This window comes from Balaenoptera physalus (genome assembly GCF_965194825.1).
Source record: "Balaenoptera physalus genome assembly, chromosome: 8".
Classification (NCBI taxonomy): Eukaryota; Metazoa; Chordata; class Mammalia; order Artiodactyla; family Balaenopteridae; genus Balaenoptera; species Balaenoptera physalus.
This window is the reverse complement of record NC_138887.1, coordinates 74,754,964-74,776,580: the sequence shown is the minus strand read 5'-3', so window position 1 is coordinate 74,776,580 and position 21,617 is coordinate 74,754,964. Positions and strand designations below refer to the sequence as shown.

Below are 21,617 nucleotides of genomic sequence, written 5' to 3'. Positions count from 1 at the left end.
GGAGGAAGTCTAAAGGAAAAGGGAATCAAGAGTGAGGGGAGGTGGGCAGTGGGCCTTTAGGAGCTGCCTGGGTCTCCAGGCTTGCATGGCAGTTCTCAAGATGGCTAGACTGCAACTTTCAACTTGACCTTGGCCTCCAGCCGTGTCTGACCTGTATGTAAAACAGCCCTTAAGTCCTCAGGAACTGGGGCCTCAAACCCTACTCTGTCTCTTTGTCATCATGAGTTTTACAATGCCACTTGGAGGAAGGAAGGGGGGCGAACGGGCCGGAAAGTAACACAAAAATCAGGTCCGTACAGAGGCTGGTTCTTTAGTCTGCAAATGGCCAGTCAGGGAGGAGGTAAACTGGGGGCAAATCAATATTTACCCGGAGCTACTAAAAAGGCAGGAGGGAAAGGGCACACTGGGTATGTGTATGTGGGGGGGCGGGCGGGGGGAGGGGTCATGGAAGGTTTTATTGGGCAACACTTGCATTGGTCCGGGCAAACCTGGGATTAGGGCGGATAAAAGCCGGAGCCCAGCCTCGTTGGTCCGGACACTTTGGGAAGACCAGGAACCTTAGAGAGCAGACCAGGGCGGGGGTAAGGGGTGGGGATATTCGTAGTGCCCTGATCTGAGGGCTGAGTCTGCAAGCTGAGACAGGAGACAGGTCCAAGCCTGGCTGCTCACCAGTCTACCCGGGATGGAAGGGAGTCCAGCACTCTTCCAAACTCTGATGCTCCGGTGGAATGCACTCACGTTCACTTTGAATGCATGTTCCCTTTCTGGGCATCTGACCAGCTCACAGCATCCACAATCGGAGGTGAAAGTATGTGACCCGAAAGCGACAGGACCCCCAGAATCCCTCTACAAAATATGGCAGCTGCTTGCCTCTTCCAGCACCAACACCCCACTGTGCTCTCAGGAAAGGGTCGCATTTCCCAGGCACAGAGGAATAAAAGCTTCTCGAGCTGGTTCATGGCCAGAGGAGGACCGGGCACCCGCTGCAGGCTGGAGACAGTGCTCTCTCCAGTCCTACTTGGGGGGCGGGGAAGGTGTGAAGTGGCCCCAAAGAGTCTCTTTCTCCTGTCCCAGAACGGAGTGCAGTAGAGAGTGCCCAGGTGCCTGGAGAGTCAGCTCCGGCCCAGGCTCTGTGAAGCCTCATTAAAGCCCCAGAAGGGGGGCTCGAGTCCCAGCTCAGCCCCCAGCTGGGGCCTGTTCCTCTTAACCTCCTTCCAAGACAGACCAGCCTGGCTGGAGATGTGGGAGCACTGAATAACGGTGCACAAAGATCGCTCTCTCCATCTCAAAGTCTCTGGAGGAGAAAGAGTTGTTACTGGGAACAAAAGTGAGGAACAGTCTGTATATAAAAGCGTGAGTGTGTGATCAGAGTACACTTGGGTGTGTGTGCGCGTGTGTCCGTGTGGGTGTGATGGGTCGTTCTGAGCATATGGGCCTAAATGTGAGTGTAGGAGATTGCCCACCAACACTGTGGACAGAGAAGGGGAGGAAGCTTCTATATGTAGTCCAAATTTTCCAGTGGGATGTCCTGGGACCCATAAGCCAGGCGCATCCACAAACGCCCCGCCACGGTTCCCCCGGAAAGAGAGCCAAATCGCGACGCTGTCGAAGCCGAAAGCGCAAGTGTCCGTGCTGGTGTCTCGCTGCAGAAAGAGGCGCGGATACCTGGAAAGAAAACAGCGCCGGAGGCCCCAAGAAACACCCAGCCTGGTCTACGCCTCGCTATTTTACCGTCCCCAGCCGTCCGCAGATTTACCTGACCTGTTCCCACCGCTTCAGGTCGCAACCCAACACCTCGCCCCATCCCCTCCCCGCCGTACGCTGCTCCGAGCCCCACTGGGAGAGGGGAAGGGAAGGGGAGCTGCGAGGAGGTCGCTCTTCCCTCCCGGTCCCGCCCGCCCCGTCCTCCCCCCCCTACCCTTCCGCACCCCCCGCCTCTCCCCTGGGTGAATGGTGCGCGGCCGCGCGGCGGGCGCTGGCGCTGGGGACCTCGCGGGCGGCGGCAGGGACCGCGGGTGTACAGAGCAGAGCCGGGGTTGGAGCCGCCCGCTTTGCATACGCCATGGGCGGAGCGGGGAAGGGGGGGCCCGGGCCAATGGGCGGCCGCCTGGCGCGACCCCGCGGGGCGCGATCCGCCCCCCTCGCTCTGGCCCCGGCCCCGCGCCGCGCGCTCTTCACTTCTTGGGGGCTTTTTAAAACAGCGCCACTGGGGTCTTCTCCATGCGGCTCGTGCTATGACAGCCTCCGTGCTCCTCCACCCCCGCTGGATCGAGCCCACCGTCATGTTTCTCTACGACAACGGCGGCGGCCTGGTGGCCGACGAGCTCAACAAGAACATGGAAGGGGCGGCGGCGGCGGCGGCGGCGGCAGCGGCGGCTGCGGCCGGGGCCGGGGGCGGGGGCTTCCCCCACCCGGCGGCTGCGGCCGCGGGGGGCAACTTCTCGGTGGCTGCGGCGGCCGCGGCGGCCGCGGCGGCCGCAGCCAACCAGTGCCGCAACCTGATGGCGCACCCGGCGCCCCTGGCGCCCGGCGCTGCGGCCGCCTACAGCAGCGCGCCCGGGGAGGCGCCCCCGTCGGCCGCCGCCGCCGCTGCCGCCGCCGCCGCCGCTGCAGCAGCGGCGGCGGCGGCGTCGTCCTCGGGAGGACCGGGCCCGGCGGGCCCAGCGGGCGCCGAGGCCGCCAAGCAGTGCAGTCCCTGCTCGGCGGCGGCGCAGAGCTCGTCGGGGCCCGCAGCGCTGCCCTACGGCTATTTCGGCAGCGGCTACTACCCTTGCGCCCGCATGGGCCCGCACCCCAACGCCATCAAGTCGTGCGCGCAGCCCGCCTCGGCCGCCGCCGCCGCCTTCGCGGACAAGTACATGGACACCGCCGGCCCCGCGGCCGAGGAGTTCAGCTCCCGCGCCAAGGAGTTCGCCTTCTACCACCAGGGCTACGCGCCCGGGCCTTACCACCACCATCAGCCCGTGCCTGGCTACCTGGATATGCCGGTGGTGCCGGGCCTCGGGGGCCCCGGAGAGTCGCGCCACGAGCCCCTGGGTCTTCCCATGGAAAGCTACCAGCCCTGGGCGCTGCCCAACGGCTGGAACGGCCAAATGTACTGCCCCAAAGAGCAGGCGCAGCCTCCCCACCTCTGGAAGTCCACTCTGCCCGGTAAATGGCGCCCCTTTCTCAGCCCCGGTCCTCCGGTTCTGCTCCAGCTTCTCCTCCGCTCGCTCCTGGGTCACCCTCGTGCCCCTCTGCTCTCTCCCTGGCCTGTCCTAGTGGTGCTGCACCCCTGGGAGCCCGATCCCGGCTGGCCTGCGCTGCCCGCACTGCCCTTGATTTGGGCTGGTCCTGGCTCTCCCTGGGTGAGGGATAGCTGAGAAGAAGCTTGTGGGGACCCTAGCTGGCTTCCTTCTCCCTCTGCGCCCTGCCCTCGCCAGCCCTTGACATCGACTCAAGTAAGGATGGGAAATTGACCTGGAAATGGTTCACCAAATTGCCCGTATTCGTTCTCTCAAAAATCCTTCAGTGTAGAAACGCCAAGTGTTGGGGCTTTGGGGAGACAGCGAGGAATCAGGGCATAGAAGTGTTGTCCCCTGAGCCTGGTGCTAACGTTTGGGCCAGGAGATCAAGCAAAGCCCACTGCTGTGTGGGCAGAGTGGCCTGGGCTGGGGTGGTCATTGGATCCCTGAGCGATTTCATTTCAGTGCAGAACTAACCACCCTCCCCACTGGCCATCCAGATTTTGGCAGAAAGACTGGATTGTACAGCATGGCAAAGGGTTGCCAGTGCCTGGTTGTGCAGCCGGGCACTGCAAGGCGGTGCCTCAGATAGAGCTGTTGCCTGTGTCCTGGCCTGGATCTGACCCTTCTGTAACTTGCCTTCTTCCCTATTTTCCAGATGTGGTCTCTCATCCCTCAGACGCCAGCTCCTACAGGAGGGGGAGAAAGAAGCGCGTCCCTTACACCAAGGTGCAATTAAAAGAACTCGAACGGGAATACGCTACAAACAAATTCATTACCAAGGACAAACGGAGGCGGATATCAGCCACCACGAATCTCTCCGAGCGGCAGGTTACAATCTGGTTCCAGAACAGGAGGGTCAAAGAGAAAAAAGTTATCAACAAACTGAAGACCACTAGTTAATGGATTAAAAGTGGAGCTAGAGGGCAACTTGAAGAAATGCTTCAGAACTCGTTGCTTTGTCCAGATAATGATTATAATGCTAATAATAATTGAAGAATGGGAAAGAGAAAGAGAGATACTGGCATTTTGCTTTCCTAAGGGGGATCTTTTTCTCCTGTGGAATCTACAGTTCTTTTAAAACTTTACTTTAAGAAATGGTAAAGACTGCCAGTTCTCCCGCCAACCCCACCAGACCGTTAAATGACAAACTCTAGAGTCAAACATCAACCCCGAAATACGCAATTTCAGATAAGTTACACATTTACTGAAATCTTGTAAGTATTTATGTGACCGTTATATTTTAGGACACTATGTTATATGATAATAATCCGAAAGTTGGTTACAAATGCAAGAGGCTGTTGTAAACATATGCTTGTCCTTGGGTCACCATCACCATCCCCTTTGCATGTTAAGTGACTGCTCAGGTAAATCTTAGTGAAAGTCCTACCATTGTTGTATATTCTGCAAAACATGTCATGTATAGATTTAGAAAGGAAAGGAGAAGAAGGTACTGAAATAATGATCTTGGACTATTTACTATGAAGGGGCAAAGGAAGAGAAAGCTCTTCCGAGGATCATTTGTCTTGGTAGTAAATACAACCAGCTGAGTGAGCCTTTGAGGCTACAGGGGAACCCCAGGTTGGGAATGTCCTTCTGATAATAATTTTTACTTGCTTATGACAAGATTTTTTGTGGCATTTCGACAATATTTTCCGCCCCAATATAATCTACTTTTCAAAGGATTTGATAGCTTTAAAAAATATTTAAAGCATCAGATAATTCACAGAATTCACTTTGTGTCAGATCTCCTGAGAGGTCCTACCCTAACATGGTGGCCTTTGGTTTGAATACAATTAATTTTTCATTTAAATTGATATTTCCCAATACTTACTAAACATATTGCTGGAGAAATAATTTTCCTTTTTTATTTTTTAGAAAAGTCAGAATGGAAATCCATTCCCCTGAGACAGTTAGATGTTTACTTTCTATATTTTGATCTATTAAGGGATTAGTATTTTTTCCTTGTTTATTGTGTTATGAGACTGCATTAGAAAGTTTAGGGATTCATCTTCACAGCACATCTTTAATCAAGCAGTTATTTCAACCAGCACATTCATTTTGTTCATATTCACTATAAAATGCTATCTTGTAAATAAAGACATTCAGCACACTGTGAAAATGTATTTGTGCACCTGCTTTTCAAATATTTCTACTAAAAATAATAGTAAAAAAACCCCCAACTTAGACCTGTAGATAGTTGATATAGTGGTATTAATTATGTTAATAAAATAGTCACTGCCATTAAAATATGAAGGAAATACTCGTTATTTTCCTATGCTAAACATGCACTGCACAGAAAGAAAAGGAGCAGGTTTGTCCTGTACAAACCAAGGACCATTCTTTTCTATTATTATTCAGTTTTGTTTTGTTTTGTTTTTTTGGCTACAAATTTTTCAGGCAAAAGGAGAAATCCCTCACAACTAAAATCCTACAAATTTAGATAAGTGCTTCAAGAAGGTTAAAGTGTCAGGTATTCTAAAAGGGAGAGAAAAGAAAGGAGGAAGAGATAATATAAATTCCCAGGCTCCCTGTGGAAAATGAAAACCAGTTGTTTAGTATCAGAGATGCCCAGGCTGTCGTATTTTAAAGTCTGCTGTTGGGTCTGCATGTGTCTGAGAGGGCAGGTTTTGATATTTGTTGAAATGACAGGACTAGGAAAGGCCTTAAACCTTGACCTTGATGAAAAAAGACAATTTGTGACCTTGACTTTTGACAGCTCATGAATTGGCCTCGGCTGGATTAGTAGATCAAGGGCGCCACCTCGCGTTGACAAGCTTCCTTGTAATTCTTCAGCTTCAAGGGAATCAAAAGGTCTTACCTCCTTGACTCCTTGTTTTAGAGATTTAGTACTCATTTCTTTGGCTCCAGATGGAGCAAATTTGAATATATGTAAGTTATACATGTGCCTGTATATATGTGAATATATATCATATGTGTATACATGTATGCATTTGCATATCAGTGCTTGTGTGTGCTTGTATATGTATTTTTAGAATCTGTACAGATATAGTATCATTAATTACTGATGACCCAGGATGATATAATTTAAGGTGATTTCAAGAGTTCAGGTACAAAATGTACCTTACATTGATGAAGTTTTGCTCCTTTTCTTTAATGGCCAAGTTTGATTTGTATTCACAGTGGCTTGCTCTGCATCAGATTTCTGCAGATCTGCTTGTAAGCTGTACATTTTTGTTACAGTCTAAGAGGTGTTCTTAAATAACCATTCTTTCTTGGCCCTCACCCTCCAAGGTGGTCTACCATCCTAATTAGAGCTATAGGGGAATCTATACGGTAAATAAAAAGTTTCAGATGCCTTTCTAACTCTAGAGCTCTAGAGTTACATTTCAGAAATTCAAAGAAACTCACCTCTTAAGAGGTCAGTATGGAGAGCTTAAAGATCTCATATCTACAAAATGACCATAATATGGATGCAGAAGGAGAGTTATCCTGGATAGCTCAGAGTTGAGTGCTGCGCCTGGGTGGTGTGCAATCTTATACTGATGTTTTCTAAGCTGCCATTTGATTTATGGAAGAAATATATACATTTAATATTAACAACCACCATCAAAACTATACTGGTAATAACAATCATATCTACTACTTATTGACCCCAAACATCAGATGTGTTTAGAGTCATAACTAATACATATGTATGTTTATATGTTTAATATAAACATAGGGTGATGTGTTTTGTCAGAAACATGCTACGCATATATGTATTGAAATGTTGGTGGAACCAGGATCCTTAGGGTGCAGAATTTCAAGATGAGGTTAATTTTATCTTTATGCTAGGGGAAAGTAATTGTGAACTGAGTAAACTTATTGATCATTTTATGGAAAATAATATTGGTTGGTTACAAACCTGGCTGACGGAAACCTCTCCAACCTGAAGACTTAGAGCTCCTTTATTGATGGAGAATTATAGAAAGAATCTCTAAAGCTGTCTCAAAAACAGCATGGTCTTGAAATGTACGCATGGAATGGTCTTGTGAAGTGCAATCAAATTTTGCTGCCCCGAGGATTTTCACTCCACTTGTGGGAGCAAATGAAAATGATGCTTCAGATCAACCTCCGCACATCTTGTTCCACAGAACTCCGTTTCTAAATGAGCGGCCATCAAGCCAAAATAACAACTTTCCCCCAAAATGTTTAAAGTGGTGGAAAATCCCCTCAAAGCTGGATCAAACTGTGTGTTTACGAACAGCTCCAAAGGGGACTCTTCTGTTGATGGGGGATATTTTTCTTTAGATGTAAGAAATATTCTGAGCTTCAGGCCTAGGAAGGAGGCCAACAGCAGCTCTACAGCCGGAATACCACCCCTTTCACAAGCCATCGCCACTGCAGGAACTCTGGGTAAAGTAGTAGTTTTCTTTTTTTTTCTCCCTTCAGCTTTTGAAACTAATGACAGAAGATATTTCAGAGCTTTTTTCTCCCTGTTCTGAAACAGATGTTGATAATGTTGATCTTACCTCTTACTTAAAATTCCCATGGATCTACGAGATAACCTGAAGTAAGCATGGATTATGATGGCTCCCCAATACCCAAATAGCAATTAATCTGAACCTTTAGAAAAAAGACATCCAGGAGGATGCCAGCCACTATGTAGGAATAATAACACCGAACACTGGGATAGTGTTGTTGAATAGCTGATTCAAGTATTTTTTTTCCCTAAAAGGGACACACTTTCAGAATAAGAAATTGTAATATGGAAACAACTAGACACTGTTTCCATCTATTAAATTAGCAATGATTTTTAATCCTGTAATGGCCTGTCATGTGACCATTTTTTAAAAATTGTAAATATGGGACTTAAAAAAAACTACTTTTTCCATCTGCTCTTAATACTGTCAAATTTATTGAGGTATTTTAAGTGGATGATTGTAAAACGCCACTTTGCATTTCACAACTATTTATGCCTGATACAGAGCTTAAGCCATCCATTTAAGTTGGGTTTTTTTTTTTTTTTTTGAAAACAGAAAACAACTTTTTAAAGAAAGGGGGAGGAAATTATTCTTTTAAAAAATTCAACCTAATTGAGATATTTTCTTAAAATTCACGAGGCAGCGAAATTCAGCTGAGGATGATACATATGTGTGCGGGTAGCTAATGACACACTTCACCGTATGATAATACATGTGCGGATTACACCCTGCTGAGTGTGTTTGGAGGGTTTGGTGAAGATGCGGCTACTCGCTTCCTCTCTGCGAATTCCCGAGTTTCTTTCGAGGGGCAGACGGAGCCTGCCCGGGACTGCTAAACTCCAGACCCAGGGGGTTCAGAGGCGCCCTTCCGGATTTGCGAACCTCTATGGAGGAGACGCTAGGGGTTTGCTGATTTATGCGCATTCCTTTAAAGTTGATCGAATGCGTGTCAGCAGCCCAAGACCTGGAGAATCAGAGAAATGTGCATCGAGTTGCTCACATCCCATTTTTCATAAGCAAAGATGTAACGTTATCCAAGAGGCCTGGGGAGATTTATGCCTCAGTTTTAGGACACGCACACAATAATTAAGTTTTCATCCGCCAGGCCGCCGGGTCAATAACAGCCGGCTTCATCCTTTATGAAAATACCCACTTTCTGATCGGCTGCTTCAATCCTAGCGCATCTGCCTAGCGCCGACGAATGCCTGAAAGGTGTTTGCTATTTTTAATTTGATTTTCAAGGGAAGAAAAAAGACGCTGGCACAGAAAAGTGCTCCGTGGAAGCAGCCAAGGCCTCGCCACAGTTGATTTCATTTCTGCCTGGCTCCGTCGCGCCGCCGAAGAGCTGGATCCACCCGGCAGCAGTCTTCACAACGGGGCCTCGGAGATGTGCGAACCTTTGCGGGCGGTCGCGCAGCGGCGCGGGGCCTCCCCCAGGTGCAGGGACGGGGACGCGCGGGAGAAGTACCGCCGCGGACCTGGGGAGCCACCCGATGCCGCGCCCCTCGGGGGCCGAGGAGGCTCGAAATCCTCCGCGCGTCGGGATGAACTCTCTCCTCAAAATGGAGGCTCAAAGCCTTAGAGAGCCGGCCTCGCTCGGACGGCTTGTGGGCCGGAGGGGGCGTGCAGCAGGACATTAGGCAGAGGTCAAGGCCCCGACGCGCTAGGCCCGCGCCAGGCGGACTCCGGAGGCCCAGCCACCGCGCCGCGCCTCGCCCCGCAGCTGCAGGCTGACGTCACCGCCGCCCGCGCGGGCCTTCGCGGGTCTCTCTAGGCGTTATTTGATGAGGACAAGCCGAGTCAAACGAATGTTTTGTGCGGGTGCCCCTTCTCCGCCCCGCCCCTCCCTCCCCATGAGAATAATCGGGTATTTAATCTCTCCCGGTCTTAATTCTTGGCAGCGTGGAAGGTGGTTTGCAACGGGAAATAAAACTTGACAGGAGCATTTTCTCTAAAAGGGGTTCTGAAACGGGCTGAAAAGAAACCGTGGTTTTCTCTACCAGATACTTCCGCTTTCTGAGCCCCGGCCTGACGGGTGGGGTGAGATCCGAGGGAGCGGAGAGCGAACGGGGCACGCACGGCCACGTTGCGGACCCGTGCGGCCGCATCCGGGCGCCCCGCGCAGTCACGGGTCTCCGCCCGGGCCGGAAAGCAGATTCGGCCTCGCTTCATCCCGCGCCTCGGGCACGCTAGGCTCGGCTGTAGGCCCGGCGCCGCCCGCAGCCCGAGGCCAGGACCCGGCGCACGGGATGTTGGCACAGACGGGGGCCCGGCTGGCACCCACAGTAGTACCCTGGCCCTGGCTGAGGGCGGCTGGGGTTAAGTGAAAAAAGAGGGCGCGGTGGGGGGCGGGGGGGACTTAGATCGCTGGGCTTAAGCTCTGAGGCTTTTGGCCCAGGGGAGTTAGGGACAAGAGCTCGCAGAGGCGACGGTGAGACCACTGCTGGGAGCTTTGTTCCGGCTGCGGGTCTGCGGACACTGCACAAAATGGAGGGGGGAATGGGGGTGAGCGGCATGCGTTGTCCGGGCTGCTATTGGGTGGGAGAGGTTGGAAAGAGCAGAAGCCCCCTCCCGGCAGCTCAGAGAGCGCCCTCCTCTCGCGCCGTTAAGGTCAAGTCCTCCGCGCCATGGCTGTCTCCATGGTCAGGGCCGGTCGCCGCGGGAAGGCGCAGGACACACAACTGGCCGGCTGCAAGCTGGTTATGATACCCTGGGATCGTGGACTGGAGGCAGTTCTTTCTTGGTTACCAACTCCTTCGCCGCCAGCCGTATTGAAGAGGAGCTCCTGCAGCCAAGGGTGGCCCAGGCTATGTCCCCGTCGAGTCCTGGAAGAGCTGAGCCTGCGGAAGCCTAGCCGCGGGGGAGAGGCAACGCCTTCAAGCTCAGGAGAGCGGACGCGGCTGGATCCGAGTCGTGAGCTCCGGTAGAAACAAGGGACCTGGCAGGGGCAGCCGGGCCAGCTGGGCATGGAATAGAATAGGGAAGTAAGGAACCTGCTGGGTGCCTCTATTGAGGTCCCTGAGTCCAGGTCTGCTCCCTCAGTGCATGGCAGGCCTTTGGTGAGAACTTTGATGCTCTTCTTCTCCTGCCTAAAATATGGGCCAAGAAGTGAGGTGCTTTCTGCCAAAGGTAAAAATCCCTGACTCCCAGACCCCAAGAACCCCCTCACTGTGCTGTGGAGGGGTCGGGGCCCCTTACTTCTGCCCATAGCCTACTTGCAGCAGGTCACCGCATCAGGCCTAGTGGTCAATCGCTTAAACCTGGTCTGCCGCCGAGCTTATTGCTCCAGGTGAATCACAGAGGCCCTGCAAACGATTTCATCTTTTTTTTTTTTTTTTTTAACAGAATACAGGAAAGCTGAGCTTTATCCCTAGGGCTGCATGGGTGGAGTCTTGAGGCGACAGTAGGTAGAAGGATTGTCCGTGGACAGGTACCATCACAGAACTGCCTATCAGGGCACAAAGGGGAGACTCCTAGGGCAGGGTTTGACTAGGCTAGGCGGGGGCTCGCTCTTCTCCAGCCTGGAATGTGAGCCATGGATCGAGGCTGAGTAGAACCGGAGGAGCCTGGGGAAGGAGCCTAGGTGGCAGCTGAAGCTTGGGGTATGGGAGCTTCCTGTTAGCCGCAGACGTGCAGACCAAGACCCGGAGGACCAGAAATGGCCTTCTGGTTGAGCTGCCGTCTTTTGTCCTCTTTCTTACGGATACACTTGGCTGGGGCAACCCAAGCCGTTTGGGCCGAAGTTGCGGGGAGAATGGAAGGCAGACACTGGGAGCCAGGGCTTTGCCCTTCAACCCCCACCCCCATCTGTTCCCACTCAGTAGGGGAAAAAAATCTTTAATGAGTCCACAACAATAAAAATAAAAATAGTTCTTCTCAAAGGAAGTAACCCTCTTTCTCCCATCACTTTGGGACACACAAAACTAAATAATAACCAGATTGCTTGGGTGTCTGAGACCCTCTGCTAAACCCTATGCCCCACCCCTCAGTGGCCAGTGGAAGGATGTGGACTTCTTCAGATCTTTAGGGACCTTGGAGATTGAACCTGTGAGTCAGATAAGAACCAACCCTAAGGTCAAGTTCAAGGCATTACCTGTTCCCCTGCTTTAGGGAAGGGAGGAGGAGCTTGTGGGTGGGACAGGTGCCTCTCCAAGCCAAGGAGATAAATTAACCCCTGCCTCCACCTAGTAGTGATAGAAGGGGGTCTCCTGATATTTCACTGAAGCTTCAGTGCCTCCTCTAGACCGTGCCTGGAAATGTGATTAGTTGGCCATGATCTGCCAATAGACGGTTTCCTAAGAACAAATTCTAGGAGATCTCCTGGGCTTCCCAGACAACCTATCTCCCAGGCTTACCATGGAGGACAGATGTACCTCCAGGAGATCTCCCACTTGGAAAGAGAAAGCCCCCAAATGGCGGCCTGGCCTCCAGCCCCGTGAAGGGCTTGATAGCCATTTCCACCCTGGGTCCTCCAGCTGGCTCTTGCACCTGTGTGCAGTATGATCACAGGGGTTGAAATGTTCTTTTGTATAGCTTTCTAGAAACAGGTGTGGCATTTAGGGACAGAGGAAGGTAGGGGCTCAGACCAGCAAGAAAAAGCAAAAAATTTGGTGCTCTATGTGATCCACAGATCAACAACTGTTGATCTTTGGGAGTGAATTTTGGTTTGTCAGGTGGGCCTTACCCCTCCCAGGCCGGCTGCCATCCAAGGTTGCCAGGCCTACAAAGCAGGAGCTGAGTCCTAAGAAGAGAAGGAGGGAATGTTGATGAGAGAGGGAGGGAGAGAAAAAGAACCTGGAATGGAGTATTCAGAAGAAGGAAGGGAGAAGTCCAGTTCAGACCCCTGGTGGAGGCCTGAATTGGGGGAGAGTCAGGAATTTAACCAGCCTCCTTTCTCTGTGCTTTCTGAACTGAGTGCCCTCCAGTGGCACCTCAGCTCTTGCTCAGCTTAGGGGAGGTATCGGAAGAGGCGGGAGGCCGCAGAAGGGGAGACTCAGCTGGAAAGAGGCAGGAGACCGGCAAGCAGGAGCCGCAGGGAGATGGAGATGGATGGCTAGGGAGGAAACAGAGTGAACGGACAGCCTGATGTTGGCATTCACACTAAGGGTTATGCACTGAGCAGTCACAGGGCTGCAAGTGGCACGGGGACTTCAGGTTCTCAGATTCCGGGACAATGAGCCGCTGCCAGAGGCCAAGCCAGCCCCAAAGAGAGAAGAGGGCAGGCTAGCAGCATGGCCCGTTAGGGTTGGGAACCCCGGAGTGTGGAGGCACTCCCTGCCCCCTAGCTCTATCCTCCCTCAGAGTGAGCGGGTGTTAGGCTGCCTATCAAATGATGGTCCTTTCTGCTCACATCCCTTGAATGACTCTGCTGGAAACGCCCCCAGCACGACAACACCGGTGCACACTAACCGTGCCAAGGCTACCCAGCCTGGGCACTGCCAGCAGGCACCCTCCGGCTGCTGCCCAGACCCCTCGGCTGCAAGAAGAAGGGGAGGCGGCAGTGCTGGGCAGAGGCATCTGGACACACTTTATTCCCATATCCCGCCTGGGAAGGCGCGTGGAGTGCAGGGCTCCCGAATCCCCGCCACAGAGCACTCAGCCCGCCTGTCAAGGAGGGTCCGGGAGGTGTTGCAGAATCCCCCAACCCCCCACTTTTAGGGCCAAATCAAATGAAGTTTGGAAAGGCTTGGTCTGCTTTGCTGAGCAAATCGCCTCGTTAGCCGTTTCCGCCTGACAAGGCTGGCTCCGGCGCCAGCCTTCTCCTCTCCGGGTGGCCATCTCCAAATGCTGCGCGGGGAGCAACGGGCCGGCCCTGCGAGGGCTGCCTGGACCCTGAAGTTTGGAAAAACAAGAAGAGATTGAAAGGGCTCCCTCCCTTCTCCGCAGACACACACGCACCGTCAAGCCGCCGCCACTTCCTGCCTTTGTTTTTCTTCCTCCAAAACATTTTTGGCCTCTTGCATTAGCTGCCGTGGGGCTCCGGGTTGACGATAAAAGGAAATACACACTGAAGACTGTTTTCTGGAGATGGCCTCACACTGTGGAGCTCCTGAGAAAGAACAACTCATGGGAAACCAGTCTCCAGGGCCAATGTCACAGCCATGCCCATCTTGGACTCTTCAAAAAATGCAACTCACACTTGGCCTTCCAGGGCAGCCTTAGCCCCCCCGGTCGGGTGTTCTCTTGAGCCGGGTGGGCTCAGCTTGGCTGTTGGGCCTCCTGCAAAGCGGAAGAGTCAATTAGGCTCAGAGTAAAGTCAAAACCAAGGACCCGAAGCTCTGCCTCCCCAAGATTTGGTCTGATCCTCAGAGCTGCACCTACCTCCGAATAGCCCCCCCAAAAACCTTCACACCGCCAGTATGTTCTAGGCAAGAGGGGCAGAAGCAGGCAAAGCTGGGAACAGTGCGCAGCACTGGGGATCAGAGCATCCGCCTCCCGTCCCTGCCGGGGAACTAAAAGCATTCGCCGCTCCAGGCGGTTTCCCTTCTGGCATCAAGAGCCTTTATCCTCATCCATCTTCACAGCAACGCCCCCACTCACCCCGTTCCAGGCTGCAAGACCCTCCCGGCACCCCGCTTTGGTTCAGCCGAATTGCCCTTCCAGCCGCTCCTAGAGTGCCTTCCCCTGCCCCAGCCTTTCCTCGGGAATTCGCCTTTGTCTCCTGCAGACACCCATGGGATCCAGACTGACCAGCACCCTCTCAGCTTGGCTCTCAAGAACGTGGGAGGCACTAGTTCTACGGAACGGCACATATCCCTATACCAACCTTTCTGTGGTGACCCCCCTCTCCCTGGCACCAAGGGGAAAACCGATCTAATGGGGAGAGGGGCTGCGTGCAGCTAGGGTAGGTAGCCTGGCGTCCCCCGCTGGTGGGCCACTGCAGCCGGTCTGCTCAGGCACAAGCTGAAGTTGACTGCCAACACTGCTATAAAACCCCAGGTCTGTCTAGAACAGTTTTTGGTTCTCCTAGACGCCCCCGGGTTCAATTATAGTCTTAAAAGCCCTAATACAAGTGCAAGAATTTGTTTGCCTTCACCCAGGGGCAGGGCAAGCCCCGCAATGGTGGCGCCTTTGTTATGGCAAAGTCACTGAAACCCCTCAAGCATTCCTTTTGTTCGAGGGTCGGGGTGGCGGGGACCGGGTGGGCTGCTGGGAGAGAGTTTGAGAGCCAAAATCAGTCAGGGAATGACTTAAATACTGCTGTTCGCAAACCTCTCCTTCTCCCTTTTATATTCAGTCTTCAAGAAAGAGATGCTGTGGAGAAATAAATATTTTGCCTTGTTGGTCACCGCTGGAAATAGAAGTTTTTTCGCTGCAGGGCAATCCTGTAACTGTGATTCCCAGCTTTAGGAGGTCTCAAGCTGCCCTTCCCAATGACCTTCCTTCCCACCAGACCTTTTCACTCACCCCGATACTGCCCTCTGCACAAGCCACAGTGGCCAAATATGTCAAGCTGGAGATGCACAAATAATTTCAAGTTCAGCTCTCAGGGATTCAAGGGGCATGGAAGTTCTTGCAGCAAATCCTGAATAAAGCGTTCATTAAACCAATGTGTCGGAGTAGTTTGATTTGTGATACGCAACCCCTGTAAAGGAGGGGGTGGGTAGGAGCCACATAAACATAAATGCTAATAAATTAGTGTACTCCACTACAGAGTAATTACTCGATATTATTGATATTTACAGCGAGTATTCAAATGCAATGGTGGGCCATCATTTAGAGAAAATACATAATGAGAATATTTCTTTTCCAGTGCAATACACGATTAGATTTTGTTATTGTGTCAGTTACAGTTAGCTCAGCAATAAATAAATAAATCGATGTTGACACTTAAATACCAAAGATCTTAGAGGTTATACTCTAAATCTCCCCAAGATACATAAATACCTTCGGCTATTTCCTGGATGGGGAAAGGGAAAAGGTTATTCTTTTTCATTTTTCAACTTTCCTTCAGCGACATCGAGTTCCTTCCAAGAAGATAGGTGTGGGGAGGCCTCAGAGCTGGACCCCTCCCAGCGCCTGGCCCTGCCTGACTGCTCTATGCCCTCCTCTTCTGCTTCTCCCAAACATTGTTCATTCAGTCCTGCAGGATGGCAAGCATTTTTCACCATTTCATTTTTTTTTCTCTCCTCTTCCCAAGAAAGCTAGACTCATACTAGCTGCTATGGCCTCTGTCTCTCTCTTTAGCTCAAACCTAGCCTTTTCAAAGCGTTCTTTTCACCCAAGGTGCTGGGAGGTTCAGAAAGACGTCTCTTTTCTCTGGCATTGTGTCCCTTCTGTGGGATGAGTAGCCGGAAAGGCGCCGAGCCTTCTGAGTTTCTGTCCTGCACATCCCTGGCTCTCAAGCTTTGCAGAGGAAAGGTGGCGTGTTACCCCTTTCTCAGCCACGGCTCCCTGGCCCTCGCCCCCTGCTCACTGCCCCCACTCTCCCTACAGCTCTGGAGCTCAGCTGTGGGCTCCCGGAAGGTGCAGCATACCCAGGAGAAGTCTCCTTGGATGTCAGCGCCTCTAAAGCAGCCCAAGGCTCGCCTCAATTCCATGGTTCCCCGAGTCCTCAGCTCCAGAAGACCCGGCAAGGGGGCGGGCGGACCAGTGCGCAGCGGCGCAGCTCCCACGCCTCTGGCTCTGCGGTGTCACTCCGAACCCCGGCAGACAGCGAGGAGGAGCGGGTTTCTCCAAGGGCAGGGCGTGGGGTGAGGAGGCCGGCAGGGAGAATGAAAGGGAGGTGGATCCCGGGTGAGACGAAGGGCTTTCCGGGACCTGCGGATCCCTGACAAACCGCGGGGGAAGCCGCCCAGGTTGTTGGCGGTTTAGGGACGGAAGGCACTAAAGCGCTTCGGAAGTGACCATGAATGCGAGCGTGTAATCAAGTCACCGTGCAAATCGGGCGAGCCACGAGGCAGGCACATCCACGGCTGCAAACCCTGGCCCGAAGGGGGTCCGGCCAAAGTCGGAGGCAGAGGTGGTTCCCAAAGCAAGCCTGTGGGAGGGGGACAGCCAAGAAGGAGGTGCGAACGCGAGCCTCCAGGCGAATAGATTCCAAGACCACGCACGGGCCACGCAGCGACGAGCTCCCACCCGGCCACCCCCAGCCTGTGGCTTCCCTCACCCGGGGAGTGGTGGGTGGCAGGAGTTGAGCTCTCTCACCGCCCTCGGCGCACTCGAGGGCCAGGACCGTGCAGCTGAGCACAAGCAATTGGCACGGGGTAGCACCCAGCCTCGCCGCGCGCCGGGAGGCCACCCCAGCCAACATGAGTTACACCGGCGATTACGTGCTTTCGGTGAGAACACCGAGTGACGATCTGTTGCTTCCCTTGAGGTGGCTACAAAGAAAGGAAGCCGGGGGCGGGGGGGGGGGGTGGAAGAAAGGAAAGGAAAGGGGGGGGGAAGGCCCGGACTAGCTAGCAGCTTGTCAATTTCAACATCGGGTCACATGACCAGCACCTCCCTGCTAAGGATGGGGATAGATTTCCACGTCAGCTTACGTCTCCAAATTTCTACTTCACGGATCCGCTTCAAAGAGGCAGCTGCAGTGGAGAATCATGTTAAGCTCGGCTACTGCGGAAAGCCCAAGGTAGCCCAATGATGGATTTTGATGAGCGTGGTCCCTGCTCCTCTAACATGTATTTGCCAAGTTGTACTTACTACGTCTCGGGTCCAGATTTCTCCAGCCTCCCTTCTTTTCTGCCCCAGACCCCGTCTTCGCGCCCAATGACATACTCCTACTCTTCCAACCTGCCCCAGGTCCAACCCGTGCGCGAAGTGACCTTCAGAGAATACGCCATTGAGCCCGCCACTAAATGGCACCCCCGCGGCAATCTGGCCCACTGCTACTCCGCGGAGGAGCTCGTGCACAGAGACTGCCTGCAGGCGCCCAGCGCGGCCGGCGTGCCTGGCGACGTGCTGGCCAAGAGCTCGGCCAACGTCTACCACCACCCCACCCCCGCCGTCTCGTCCAATTTCTATAGCACCGTGGGCCGAAACGGCGTCCTGCCACAGGCTTTCGACCAGTTTTTCGAGACGGCCTACGGCACCCCGGAAAACCTCGCCTCCTCCGACTACCCTGGGGACAAGAGCGCCGAGAAGGGGCCCCCGGCAGCCGCGGCGACCTCCGCGGCGGCGGCGGCGGCGGCGGCGGCAGCGGCCACGGGCACGCCGGCAACTTCAAGTTCGGACAGCGGCGCCGGCGGCTGCCGGGAGGCGGTGGCGGCGGCGGAGGAAAAGGAGCGGCGGCGGCGCCCCGAGAGCAGCAGCAGCCCCGAGTCGTCTTCCGGCCACACTGAGGACAAGGCCGGCGGCTCCAGTACGTATAAAGGCAGCGCCCTGCGCTTTATGAAAGGGGAGTTGGAAATCTAGCGCAGCACCGCTGTTAAATTTTTATATGCTGTTTTATAAGCATATAAGGTTTATGAAGGGCCTTTAGGTTTCCCCCAACAAAACTTTGTTATAAAAGGCGGGATCACGTGGCGAGTGCTGAAATTGGCCGTGAAATACCCACTGGCCAAGGCATGCCTGCAAAAAAAAAAAAAAAAAACAAAACAAAACAAACAAAAAACCCCACACAACTGCCTTTTTCCCTTTTTTCCCTTCTCAGCTCCCAAGCCCAGCAGCTCGACCCCTCTCGGGACCAGCTCGGGGCTGGGGAGCCGGAGGTGGGCGCCTGTAAATTCCCCTTGCAAGGGCTCCGGAGCCTTTGATAGCGAGGTAATCCGGAGATTTTTATAAAAGCCATGTGTTGCGCCGGGATTCCAGTCCCGGCCGGGATTCAAAGACATCGCTGTTTAACGATGGCGCTAGGAGCGTGTTTAACAGATAAAATAGCCCGCTTAGCTCAAGTAATACATTAAAAGAAACAAATTAACCCAAAGTTGGCCTTTTTGTCCAAAGGAAGCCATTTTCCTGTGGCGCGGTGGCAATTACGTGCTGCCTTCTGTCCGACTGCATGTTACAGTTGTTATTCAATCTGTCAAAAGCGGGTTTTTTTCTTTACTTCTGGTGGAGTTTTATTGAAAGGGGAGCAAGTCGAGCCTGCCCGCAGCTCCGGGAAACCCCTCGTTCCTCCACCCTATCTGGAATAACACCCCTGCTCTGCCGGGGAACCAGGATGGCTGTGTGGCCTTGGTCCTCAGGAAAGGCCCAGGGTAGGGGGCTTCCGCTGCCACCTCCCCACCTCGCGGAAGCCAGGAGGCAGGAGCTGATGGCCAGAACTCAGGCTGACGAAGACCCGGCAGCTGCCCCAGATGTTAACGAGGGCCGAGTCCCGCCGCAGCCGGGAAAGACTGGGGCCGGGGCCGCCTTTACTGCCTCGGGAACCGGCCGCCCAGGTGCTGGAAGGTGAAATGTCCGCGGGCGGGCGGCTGTTTGTTTAGTCTGGCCAGGCTGTAGGCAGCCGGCAACCCCCGCTCGCTGCTTTGAAAGCGGTTTCAGCGGCACAAACTCGCCTGTTGCAGTGAGGAGCCCTCCTTTCTGCTCTGGGGCAGAGTAAGCAGCTTCCCTGGGGGCCTATCTAGGGAGCTGGCTTTTATCTGGAGCTGAGCCTCCGCCGGCAGCTTCTCCCCAGCCGGCAGTAGGAGCCTGAAGGCAGGGACCTGGGGGGACCTTGATGGGGCTTGGGCAGGGCCTCCAGTCCCTGGGGCCAGCCCTTTTCCTCCACTTGGGGCTCTGGGATGGATTGCAGCCGTCACACCTGGCTCTCTCCCTGCCTCTTTCTCCCTTTACAGGTGGCCAACGAACCCGAAAAAAGCGCTGCCCCTACACCAAGTACCAGATCCGGGAGCTGGAGCGGGAGTTCTTCTTCAGTGTGTACATCAACAAAGAGAAGCGCCTGCAGCTGTCTCGCATGCTCAACCTCACTGACCGTCAAGTCAAAATATGGTTTCAGAACAGGAGAATGAAGGAAAAAAAAATTAACAGAGACCGTTTACAGTACTACTCGGCCAACCCGCTCCTCTAAGGCTCCAGCCAACTGGAACTGGGTGGGGGGCTTCATACACATGAGATTATATGCAGATTTTGACCTTGACAAGGTCAAGGCACGCGGTGACTTTTGAAGAAAGGCGATGTGCAAGAGAGGGGAGGCTACACGGAGACAGCCTGGAAGGAGGCCGCTCGGGACGCTCCTGGGCATCGGTGGTTAAGATTTCTAACAATAATTGGATTTGGAGAGTTGTGCATCAACGAGAGTGAATGGTTTGGGGCCCCTGGTGGTTCACTCTTGGAGACTGCAGAGCTTCGGGTTGGGTGTGGTCTCCATCAGGGACTGGGCCCCCTCCAGGCCCCCTGGAGAATGACCCCGACCAGGGACCCTCCACATGGAGCCTGTCCACTTCCAGGACCCCTGCGTCAAGATCTCCAAACCCAGTTCAGTTTGGGAACAGGAGCAGAAGGAAGGCGGGGGATTCCTAGATGTCCGGATTGGGGCTCCTTTCCAAAGCCAATGTGAAAGATGACTGGACTAAGAGGTGGCTGTGAGGTGGGAGAGGGCTGCTCATCCTTGAGGGAAAAATAATCTACTATTCCAGGTGGCATTAGGGGCTCTCCACCCCCTCCTAGCCACTCACCACACGGTCCCAGGCCTGAGCTTCCAGCAGTCGACTTCTGCAGCTCACCTAGTTTTTCCTACCGATTAGGGTGTTCGTCCTGGCCTGCCACTCTGGCCTAAAGCCTGGTGGCAGAGCAGACCATTCCCTGAGGTGGAAGACATAAAAAAGCCGAGAGGCTGCACCCAGGCCACTGGCCACCAGATCCCTGCAGGAAATGCCTGTGGAGTGCGGCAGCTTGGCAAAGTCTACAGCACACTTAAATCAAGCTTGGATTTGCTCAGCGGAGTGGGGGAGCAGCAGAGCAGCGGACCTGGCCAGCAGTCCCCAGCGATGAGGGGCTTGAGCCCCGCAAGCACCCAGTTCCCACGCCACGCTCTGCCCTTCACCACCCCAGAACTGAGCTTGGAAGCTTCCAGCGAACTTCCAAGAGCTCGAGAGTGATTTGGAATTATTTTAAAAGATAAATATTATATTATATATATATATTTCCCTGAAAGAACCAAAGCAAATTTTAAAAGATGCAATGTAGAGGGGGAAAAAAGATGAAGAAAATATTTAAAGGCTCTATCTGTTTACAGTGTTCCATGGTTAAACTCACTCACTGCTAAAAATATTTGAATGTATGCTTCATACAGGGATGGTGTTCAAAAGACTTGTAAATAAAGGAACTATAACCTATTTTGTTTGAATACTTTTTGTTTTTGCCATTAGTTGATCGCCTTTGGGGTACTGGAGGGGATGGGAAGTGTGTCGGGAATGGTCTTTTTAATTTCTTGCAATATTTGAAAAGTGTTAAGGAGATGCTCTGAGGTTGTTCGGCCCTCCGTGGTCTGGAGACCTCAGCTGAGAAAGGCAGGCACCCTTCCATTAAATCTCCTCTGCCTCCCTGTGTTAAGAAGCGTCTGGTGGCTCTGTTTGTAACAGGAGTATTGGCCTGTCCTCCATTCTCACCCACTGCGTATGTCGCAGCATGTATACAGGTGACAGGGCACAAGGAAAATAAAGACTGTGGAAACTTGAGTATTGGGTCCTGGTGTGACATTCCTCTCCCTGCTCGTCTTTTACTGCCAAATGTCTGCCACCCCCAGCACCAACACCACCCCCGCCTTAGGAAAGGGGCAAGTTACTAGGCCCCTGAGCGGGTGGGGAGGTGACTTAGGATTTAACTCCATTAGAAGCCAAACTTAGGAAGCCAAGGTGAATGGCCAGGTCCTTTGGGGAAGTGGGGTCCCAGCAATGGGGTATCTCAGGGCCTGGAATACGGGGCTTCATCCTCTCAAACTGACCCCAGCCCTGGGAGAAAGCCTTGGGACTTGAGGTGGCCAGTGCGTCTGATCCCAGGCTGGACTCACTTACCTCAAGACTAGGAGGCCTGAAGTGGAAACACTCTAGGTTGCCCTGGGGAGCCCTGCAGCAAGAGGGAG

At 53.2% G+C, this 21,617-nt stretch overlaps 2 protein-coding genes across 5 annotated transcripts; both read left to right on the top strand.

Annotated features, from left to right (window-relative positions):
- Positions 1-2,140: 2,140 nt before the first annotated feature.
- HOXA13 (homeobox A13) lies at positions 2,141-9,398 on the top strand. Of its 2 annotated transcripts, XR_014266918.1 has the most exons (3): positions 2,141-3,150; positions 3,883-7,583; positions 8,894-9,398. XR_014266918.1 is itself a non-coding variant. In XM_082473205.1 (2 exons), the coding sequence occupies exons 1-2, from the start codon at positions 2,235-2,237 to the stop codon at positions 4,125-4,127; spliced, it is 1,161 nt and encodes a 386-aa protein (XP_082329331.1). In that variant the 5' UTR covers positions 2,141-2,234; the 3' UTR covers positions 4,128-9,398. The 2 variants fall into 2 exon arrangements, 1 of the variants encoding a protein (XP_082329331.1); XM_082473205.1 differs by having other exon boundaries at positions 3,883-9,398.
- A 7,362-nt stretch (positions 9,399-16,760) lies between these two features.
- On the top strand, positions 16,761-20,871 carry HOXA11 (homeobox A11). 3 transcript variants are annotated; one of them, XM_082472092.1, is made up of 3 exons: positions 16,761-17,225; positions 17,396-17,954; positions 19,372-20,871. In XM_082472092.1, exons 1-3 carry the CDS (start codon positions 17,085-17,087, stop codon positions 19,602-19,604), a joined length of 933 nt encoding a protein of 310 aa, XP_082328218.1. In that variant the 5' UTR covers positions 16,761-17,084; the 3' UTR covers positions 19,605-20,871. The 3 variants fall into 3 exon arrangements, 2 of the variants coding, with proteins under 2 accessions (XP_082328218.1, XP_082328217.1); XR_014266432.1 differs by having other exon boundaries at positions 17,094-18,355; positions 19,372-19,446; XM_082472091.1 differs by having other exon boundaries at positions 17,094-17,954.
- Positions 20,872-21,617: the final 746 nt, after the last annotated feature.

What these genes read in the sequence shown, in the direction of transcription:
- HOXA11 (XM_082472091.1), top strand. Translation starts at nt 17,234, where the DNA reads ATGATGGATTTTGATGAGCGTGGTCCCTGCTCCTCTAACATGTATTTG. An exon ending in GGACAAGGCCGGCGGCTCCA is followed by an intron (nt 17,955 to 19,371) that starts GTACGTATAAAG and finishes CTCCCTTTACAG; the next exon opens with GTGGCCAACGAACCCGAAAA.
- HOXA13 (XM_082473205.1), top strand. Translation starts at nt 2,235, where the DNA reads ATGACAGCCTCCGTGCTCCTCCACCCCCGCTGGATCGAGCCCACCGTC. An exon ending in CTGGAAGTCCACTCTGCCCG is followed by an intron (nt 3,151 to 3,882) that starts GTAAATGGCGCC and finishes CCTATTTTCCAG; the next exon opens with ATGTGGTCTCTCATCCCTCA.